Here is a 9,613-nt window from a genome sequence, read left to right on the forward strand (position 1 = left end):
ATCGCATACTGGAGAGAGGCCATATGAATGTAAACAATGTGGGAAAGCCTTCAGTTGTTCCTCTTACCTTCAAAGACATAAACGAATTCATACTGGAGAAAAGCCCTATAAATGTAAACAATGTGGGAAAACCTTTGTTTCTTCAACTTCCCTTTGCCAACATGAACGAATTCATACTGGAGAGAAGCCCTATAAATGTAAGCAATGTGGAAAAGCCTTTATTTATTCCAGTTCCCTTCAAAGACATAAACAAATTCATACTGGAGAGAAGCCCTATGAATGTAAGCAGTGTGGGAAAGTGTTTGTTTCTTCAACTTCCCTTTGCCAACATGAACGAATTCATACTGGAGAGAAGCCCTTTGAATGTAAGCAGTGTGGGAAAGCCTTCAGTTGTTCCTCTTACCTTCATAGACATAAACGAACTCATACTGGAGAGAAGCCCTATGAATGTAAGCAGTGTGGGAAAGCCTTTGTTTATTCCAGTTCCCTTCAAAGACATAAACGAAGTCATACAGGAAAGAAGCCCTATGAATGTAAGCAATGTGGTAAAGCCTTCACTACATCTTCTTATCTTCAAAGACATAAACAAAGTCATGCTGTAGAGAAACTCTAGGAATGTAAATAATTGGGAAAAGCCTTCACTACTTCCTCTTATGTTTAAATACGTAAATGAATTCATACTTGAGAAAAGCTCTATGAGTGTAAACAATGTGGAAAAGTCGTTGCTGGATCCAGATAGCTTCATTCACATGAATGAACTCATAAAGGAAAGAAGCCCTATGCATGTAAATAGTGGGGGACAGCCTTCACTAGGTCTGCTCACCTTCACAGACATGAATGATTTCATAATGGGGAGAAACCTTATAAATGTAAACAATGTGGGAGAGCCTTCACTAGTTCCTTTTCCCTTCACATACATGAACAATTTCATACAGGAAAAAAGCCTTGCCGTTGTAAACAATGTGGGAAGGCCTTCACTACTTCTGTTTACCTTTACACACATGAATTAACTCATATTACAGAGAAACCTGACTAATGTAAGCAGTGTGGGAAATCCTTCACTACATCTAGTCACTTTTATTTGCTTGAAAGAACTCATGTTGGAGAGATGGCCCATGTATGTAAAAATGTGGGAAAGCCTTTACGTCATGTAGTTACATTATAAAACATCAAACAACATTGCTTGAAAGAACTCATGTTGGAGAGATGGCCCACGTATGTAAAAATGTGGGAAAGCCTTTACTTCATTAGTTACATTATAAAACATCAAACAACTCATCAGGAAAAAAATCCCTAATAAAGAGAAAAAATGTGAAATGCCTTTCATTTGGGGGTTCTGTTTTAAACCTGAAAGTAGTGGTATTGTACAAAAGCCCATGGAATGCAAAAAAACATGACAAATCATTTAATATTCCCAGTCACCTTCAATAACATGAAAGTACATATAGAATAGTTGTTGAGTGTGCGTGTGTGTATATGTATACATCCATAATATATGTGTGTGTGTATATATAGATAGATAGATGGATATATAGTTTGTTTTGTTTTGTTTTGTTTTAATGTAGAATGATGGATTGTTCCTGGAGGGGCAGAGGCATACAGGGCAAAACTTCCGGCATAAGTAGCAAGTTGCAGGTTTAAACAGGTCATGAAACCTCAGAGGAAGTTGCAAAGCATTTATGGAACATGAATTGTGTAAGAGGGATTTTGTGAGTATCCCAGTTGACTCAGTTAAACCACCATTTCTAAATTTTTTTTTCTAAAGATTTGAGTACTGATTTTTCACACAAATCAAAACCTGATTCATTATAATACAATGCAAAGTTTAAATCTTGGACTTGTGTTGGGACAAGGCACAAGTGCAGAGAAAACTGGCAGGGAACCGTGTGACTCCACCTGGCTCCACCTGTAGCACCGCCCCTACTCCTGGCCCTCCATAAACACCCCTGACGCAGGCTGCTGTCCTCTGGAGGCAGCCCCATTCTGCCCTGAATAGTTACCAGCTTTCCTAAATGAGCGGTATGTGCCTTGGACCTGCATCTGCACCACATGCGACCTGAACCCGTAGGTCCTGAGTTGACCTCCCCTTCTCACGGGGAACTCTCCACCCTTCATCAGAGACAGAAGAAAAACTGCCCAGGCGGAGGGGCAGTAGCCCAATGGTGGGCCCTAGGCTCCTGGGCCTGAACAGGAACTGAAAGGCTAAGGCGCACAGGTAACCCTAAGGGGAGTGGTGAGGTCTTCTTTTCCTCTCAGCCCTTGGGTTTGGACCTAGGGTCTTGCACGTGGTAGGTAAGAGCACAAGCGCCCTACTCTGAGCTGCACCCAGGATTGGCATTTTCTTTTGTGCTCCACGCCAGATGCCCGCCCTTATCAAAAGTCAGAATACCTAGCCCTGCTGTTGTGTGTCCCGCGCCTGTTATCCCAGTGGCTTGGGAGGCCGAGACAAGCGGATTGTGAGTTCAAAGCCAGCCTCAGCAAGGGGAGGTGCTAAGCAATTCCGTGAGACCCTGTTTCTAAATCCAATACAAAAATGGGCTGGGTGGAGTGCCCCCCCCACACACACACACACATAAAGAATACCTATTCTAAAGGTAAGGTTTCTTAGGTGGGGCAAATGCTTAAAAATATATTGACCAGCAATGTCCTGCACCTGCAGCTTACTGTGGGGTGAATCCCACCAGGGCCTTCTCTGCCCTCCCTAGCCTGGGGCCAAAACCAAAGCCCAGGCTCCAGGCAGTCACTAAGGGCTGGCTGAAGAGATGCAGGGCTGAAGGCCCCAGGCTGGGTGGGGTATGGCTCAGTGGTCCTGCAGAGGCCTGGAAGGCGTGGGGGACCCTGCAGAAGCCTGGAAGGTGTGGGGGACCAGTGAGACAGGTGCAAGCCAGACGCCAGACCCAGAGGCATGCGGGTCACACGGGTTGTCTGTCACAGTGGTGAGCCGGAACCTGCCGGTTCTGAAAGGGGAGCCTGTGAGAGCTGTTGGGGCAGGGCGGGCTGAACCAGGGGTGTATTTTCCCCCAAGAGGAATCACGCGCTCCCCCTTGTGCCTGTGGAATTGAGCAGCAGGCCTACATGGCTGTCATCCCCAGAGGGTGGCAAAGCCCACACCATTGCCACCAGCAACCCCAGAGTGACCACAAAGCCATCTTTCCTTCCTTCCTCTTCCTCCGGGTTCCTCTTTCGAGGTGTGCTTCTCCCACCCTGCAAAGCATTAACATGTAGGTTAACTAGAGAAAAGCAACAGAAAGCAGAGGTAGGGATCCTTGTTTAGAAATAGAAACTTAGGTAAAGAAGTAAGAACTGTCTGCCTCGAAACACATTCCCCCCACCAGAAGAACTTCCTGCTGTAGAGAAAAGGGGTGGGGGGCAGCAAAGGCTCTTCTTGATATCAGGCTCCTCCCATCAGTGCTGGGTTGGGGATAAAATCAGGGGGACTGCCCATCCAAGTGTGCTTGCTTGCCACTTTGTTCAGCTGCGTGCTCTTCTGCAGAAGTAAACTTTTCCTTGCCCAGCTACTTCTGAGAGCCTATGTCTGATTCTTAACGGAACCTGGTATTTCTAACACATTTAACCAAGTGAGCAGAGAGGAGGTGGCCATCTGTGAGACAGGAAGCAGCCCGCCCAGGCAGGTGTCTATGGCACCTTCTCTTCGACTTCTCAGCTTCAGACTGTGAGGACAGTCTCCATTTAGGAGCCCTCCAGGGCCCTGGTTTCTGTTAGCACCTGAACCAACTGAGCTGTGCGTCTTTGTCTCCTCCTTTTATAAGGACATCAGTCATGGGATTAAGGATCAACTTGTTCATTATGACATCACCTTAGCTATTTACACCTGCAACTACCCTATTTCCTAATAAGGTTTTGGGGATAGGATTTGACTTGTAAGTTCAATTTATAACAGGTCACAGAGATGAGTATTTATCATGTTATGATTATACTGGTCATATGATTAAATTATTATTTGAAAGGTATTTAATTTTGAGATGGGGGTCTCACTATATTGCCCAGGCTGAATTCATAATCCTCCAGCCTGAGCCTCCCAAGTAGCTGGGATTATCGGTACATACCATTATACCTGATTTGGTTATTGTTGTTTTTTTTAAACCAGAGGTTGAACCAAGGGGTGCTCACTACTGAGCCACATCCCCAACTTTTTTGTGTTTTATTTAGAGACAGGATTTCCTGAGTTGCTAAGGGCCTTGCTAAGTTGCTGAGGCTGGCTTTGAACTTGCAGTCCTCCTGCCTCAGCCACCAGAGCCACTGGGATGACAGATGTGCACCACCATGCCTGGCTTACACCAGGCTGTTAAAAGAGAATTTTAAGATTAGTAACAGGAGCTGGGGTTTTCCCAGGAGGTAGAATGCTTGCTTGGCATGCACAAGTTCCTGTGATTCCCCAGCTCCACACACGTGAAAAGAAAAGAAATAAAAAGAAAAAAAATAAATTACTGACAAATTCTTATAAATGAATAAAGATGTTGGATTTATTTTCTGGTATCAGCCTGTGTGTTTGCGAATGGTCACGTGGTGGTTTTGTGTTTTTGCCCTGGTAATACAGTGAGTATGAACAAATGTCTAACAGGGAAAGATTGGCACAACCCTGGGATAAGCTGGGCCCCTTGGCATTCTGGGGTGTTGCTGGGTTGTGAGTGTCCAGAGAAAGCAATACTTCTGCTTTGAGGAAATAAGAAAATGTTTTATTCTGAGCCAAATATGAACAACCATTCTCTGTGAACTCAAGCTTAAGCTTTCCCAAAATACACATGTTCCCATTGAAGGCAATTACACACATTTACAGGTGGAGAGTATCGGGGATTGAATTCAGGGGCACTTGACCACTGAGCCACATCCCCAGCCCTATTTTGATTTTATTTAGACACAGGGTCTCACTCAGTTTCTTAGCACCTCACCATTGTTGAGGCTGGCTTTGAACTCATGATCCTCCTGCCTCAGCCTCCAAATCCTCTGGGATTACAAGGATGAACCACAGAGCCTGCTACACATGCTTTTTTAGTCCCAGAAGGAAGGAGTGGGGCTCTCAGCTAGTCAGACTGCAAAGAGCTGGAGAAATCCACGATTCAGAGATGGCTTTCGTTAAGATGGGAGGAATCTTTTGCAGGATTTGGGTGTGTCCCATTTCTAGTTTTCAGTGGGAAAGGCCAGAGGTCTGCTGAGCTTATCATACACTTATCCAGATGTCACAAAAAATGGTAGGTCAGCAGAATGACAAAATCACCCAAAGGGACCAAAGATAGCCAGTAGGACCTTGGCTTCCAGATATATTCCAGCTCTCTACACGGTCTCCACGCTCCAGTGGGCACAATTCAACCTGGCTCCTCCCTTCTGTGCTAGTGCTCTTGGTGGAGGCAGCAGGCACAGTTCAATGTCCAGAACAAGATGGTTGAGTTCATGAACCTGTATGTGCTGTGGAAATGCACCACCAGCAACAGCATGATTGGTGCCAAGGACCACTTGTCCATCCAGATGGACGTGGAGGAAGTGGACATGGTCACTGGCAGGTTTAATGGCCAACATAAAACCTACACTGTCTTGGGGGCCATTCACAGGATGGTCAAGTCAGATGACTCCATCCTCCAACAGGCCAAGGTGACAGCATTGTCTCAAAGAATTTTTGACTGGAGAGAATTGTGGATGTGGAATGCTTGTCATAAATTAATAGTGAAAAGCCAAAAAAAGGATCTGGGTAGTTGTAGCATCAAGTGGGGCAGCTGTATTCTGTGGCCAAGGCTAGCAAAAATGAAACTCGTGGTGGTGAAGGTGTGGAGGCCCTAGTGAGTGGACGCTATGAGAAGGAAGGTGAGAAAGGCCAGTATACCCACAAGGTCTACCACCTAAAGAGCAGGGTACCCACATTTGTTCGAATGCTGGCCCCTGAATATACATGAACAAACATGGAATGCCTACCCATATTGCAGAACTGCTATTACAAATGAGTACATGAAAGAGGACTTTCTGATTAAAATTGAAACCTGGCACAAACCAGATCTTGGCACCCAGGAGAATGTGCATAAACTGTAGCCCGAGACATGGAAACACGTGGAGGCCATATATGTAGACATTGAAGAGCAAAGTCAAGTACTTAGCAAGGATTACAGGGCAGAGGAAGACCCTGCAGCATTCAAGTCTGTCAAAACAGGCCGAGGACCCTTGGGCCCAAAGTGGAAGCAAGAACTTGTAAATCAGAAAGACTGCCCATATATGTGCACACACACACTGGTCACTGTCAAGTTCAAGTGGTTGGGCCTGCGGAACAAAGAGAAGCATTGTTCACAAACTTCCACAGGAAGCTGTTCTGTTGGCTCATAAGTGGGTGAACCTGACCATGGACGACATTCGAAGGATGGAAGAAGAGATGAAGAGACAGCTAGATGAGATGAGACAAAAGACCCAGGGAAAGGAATGACATCAGGTGACTAAAGCCACCCCTCCCCCTTCTGCACTTTTCGAAATACAGTGGTCAACAGGAAGGCCCAGCAGCTCCACCCTCCTGAGTGACAGGCCATCTTCGGACGCAGCCTTTCTGTGCCCATTCTTCAGGCAACTTTCAATTCCTTACTGTAGCGAAATTCTAGATGCCCTTTAATACTGTGAACAAATAGCCTGCCTGGTATTACCGAGCCCGTGTGTGTGGGAGCCTGCTCCTCTGACATATGTGGTGTGTAGGCTGCTGGATTTACACCTCTCCCTCTTCTCCATTGTGTTCTGCCCCATTTTTCCATTGTGTGCCCCCACCTTTATTTCCAAGTGACATTTTTAGTCTTCAAGTTAGCTGCCTTTTGTGATGTGGTGATTTAAGTTCATTTGTTTTCAACCTTGGGATAAACTGAGGTATTTTGCTTACTGGGCAGATCCTTGACATTTGGAATGCTCACCTGGGGAGAGAAGATGAGTTAGAAATACAGTATCCTCCCCTGTTTCCCCACCTAGTTCCACAGGAGAGCCATGTGGCTTCATGACTCTTACCTCTGTTCCCGTCACCCATTGTTACAATGACTAAGCACGAAGGAGGTACCCAAGGCCCAGACTCTGTTCAAAGAACATCTAACCCATATGAATAGTCCCTGCCTGGTCATTGCACCTCTGGCCACTGTTCTTACAAACAAGTGTGACTTCTTGGTCTTTCAAAAAAAAAAAAAAAAGAAAGAAAGAAAAAAGAAAAGTTAAAAAAAAAACCATTAAAGATTAAAAGTCACCCTGGAGCTCTGAAGTGGAACACAGGCTCAGTAGGACCCCAGCTCACAGGGGGCAGCACCTTGCATCTGACAACCTTGCACCTGCGGTGGGTACACCTGAGCCTGGAGGGAAGGTGTGTCCCATGGCATGAAGTAGTCAGAGTACCTATGGGCTATGGAGCCCGAGGAGCCAGGTGCCAAGGGAGGACCCTGGGGGCAGAGCACTATCCTCAGAAGGTCCCAGCACGGGCTCCCTGCTCTGCAATAGTTTTGTTGCTTCCTCATAATGAGCTAGAGACCGGGAAGAACCGCGGCCCCCTGAGCACAGACTGTGTGCCCTAGACCTAGTCAGGGCTGTGCTGCCCCCGGGAGCACATCAGATATGCTTTCCCCAGGAGAAACAGCTCAACGCCCACAGAGCCGCTCCCCAGAGGGCCACGTGCCCATGGAGTGGGACCCATGCTTGCAGTTCAGTCTCTCTGAAGACGACCCTGGCCACCCTTCTGTGAAGGCTCACAACTTCTCTTCAGTTCTGACGTCCCCAGCATATTCTCCAGAATTTTTTTGTAAAGCCCTAGCAGAAAGTTTGATTTGGGGCTAGTTTCTCCACAATGGTTTTTAAAATTAGTATTATTTTTAGTTGCCTAGTTACAATGTTGTACTTTTATGAGGGACATGATTTTTAACAACTGTTGGTAGGAGGCCACCTAATGCAGAACCCTGTCGTGGGATAGAGAGGTGGAGCAGTGGACTTGCTACCCTCCCACACCTACAGCTCTCAGTGTAGCAGGGACACCCTGAGTCATTTTTCACTTTCACCAGTGTGTACTGGAGTTTTCGACAGGCTGTGGCTGTGTGGTTAGACGACAGATCTAATGCAGAAGCAGATAGAGGGCCCAGATACTTCTTAGAGCTGAGATCCTGTGCAGCTGGGACGCTGGTCTCCAGGGTGTGGCTTCTACATCTCTTCAGTTCTGAGCACGTGGACGCTCATTGACCCTGGTGCTCCTGAGCTCCACTATGAAGGGAAGGGTGCAGGCAACCCCGTGGAGGGGTTCCCCCAACCCAGGTTTGGGCTGTGTCACTTCTTCCTCTGCCCAGAGGTTTGTTTCCTTTCCCTCAGACACTCCAGAGCACTGGGCCAAGGTAAGACTGCTGGGGAGTGGGGGTCGCAGGGAGGGGATGGTCAGGGCTCCAGGCTATATTCCTCAGGGTCCCCAGAGAAATAAAAGCACAGCGCTGTGGGTCCCTGTGTCCCCTCCCACACACCTCCAATAGCTGAACTCCCTCCCACCAGGCCCTCCTTCCCAAGGGCTCCCCCCTAGCAGAGCCTCCAACACATGGCCTGTGGGGACAGTGAGCACCCAAGCCCTATCTTTGGCTTAGCTTTCAAGCAACAGAGGGGCTCTCTCCACAGCCCTGGAGCAGCATGGTGGGTCTCTGACAGCCCAAGCCACCAGCAAGAGTGTGCAAGAAGGGCCATGCTCCTCCTTCTGGAAGTAAAGATGTCCAGGAAAGGCAGTCATGCCTGCTGATCCCTGGAATCCAGATGGCAGGCCCGACTCCATTTGTGACCAGATGACTTTTCTTACATGCACTCAAAGTAACACTGCATAGAGACCCATTCCATCCTCTGTCCTCACCGACCCGTTCTCCCAATGCCGTGTCTTAAACCCGTGGGCTGGGGAAGCCACTGCCATGGACTGGGTGGCTTGCCATGAATAGGCCGTCATCCTGTGTGTGGTGCTAGGGTCAGTCCCAGAGCCTCCACAGGTAGAGAGTTCCAGGTGGCTCACAGACACCGATTTATTTCTCACAGTTCTGAAGATAAGAAATCAAAGGTCAAGTAGACACAGATTTGGTGTCAGGGGAGGCTCTAAGTACTGGTTCACAACATGGCCATCTTCCCATTGTGTCCTAACCCAGAGAAGAAGACAAGGGAGCTCCCCAGAGTCTCTCTTATAAGGACACTAATCAGCCTCATGACCCAGTCACTTCCCAAAGGCCTCACCTCCTAATGCCTCCACCTGGGAGTCAGCACTTGACATGTGACTTGGAGTCTCATTTATGCTTACTGTGGTGTAAGGGAGTTCTCATTTCAGTGCTTGGAGTCAGACCCAGGACCTCATGCTCTACCTTTGGGCCACACAGACGCTGTAATTGTCCCTTTCTCCCTCCCTCCCTTCCCTCCCTTCCCTCTCTTCCTTTCTTTCTTCCCTCTCTCTCTACCTTTCTTTCTTGAGATTGAACCCAGGGGTGTGCCAACCCTGAGCTGCACCCCCAGTGTGTGCGCAAGAGTGTGTGTGTGTGAGAGAGAGAGAGTGTGTGAGAGAGAGGGTGTGCACGGGGAGCCTGGGTGTGAGAGACACACACAGGGACAAGGTGGAGATGGGCAGCAGTGTCAATGACAGCCCGCTCCA

At 47.6% G+C, this 9,613-nt stretch overlaps 1 protein-coding gene and 3 pseudogenes across 1 annotated transcript in view; all 4 read left to right on the top strand.

Annotated features, from left to right (window-relative positions):
• Positions 1–112, top strand: part of LOC114080823 (zinc finger protein 709-like) — a 33,419-nt gene extending 33,307 nt beyond the window's left edge. Inside the window, 1 exon segment of the mRNA XM_027922439.3 lies at positions 2–112. Coding sequence (XP_027778240.3) covers positions 2–27 — 26 coding nt within the window. The 3' untranslated portion in view covers positions 28–112.
• Positions 37–1,321, top strand: LOC139705821 (zinc finger protein 670-like; annotated as a pseudogene).
• Positions 1,207–5,636, top strand: LOC114080837 (small ribosomal subunit protein eS21 pseudogene; annotated as a pseudogene).
• A 16-nt stretch (positions 5,637–5,652) lies between these two features.
• LOC114080838 (phosphatidylinositol transfer protein alpha isoform-like) lies at positions 5,653–8,149 on the top strand (annotated as a pseudogene).
• Positions 8,150–9,613: the final 1,464 nt, after the last annotated feature.

This window comes from Marmota flaviventris, chromosome 5 (assembly GCF_047511675.1).
Source record: "Marmota flaviventris isolate mMarFla1 chromosome 5, mMarFla1.hap1, whole genome shotgun sequence".
Classification (NCBI taxonomy): domain Eukaryota; kingdom Metazoa; phylum Chordata; class Mammalia; order Rodentia; family Sciuridae; genus Marmota; species Marmota flaviventris.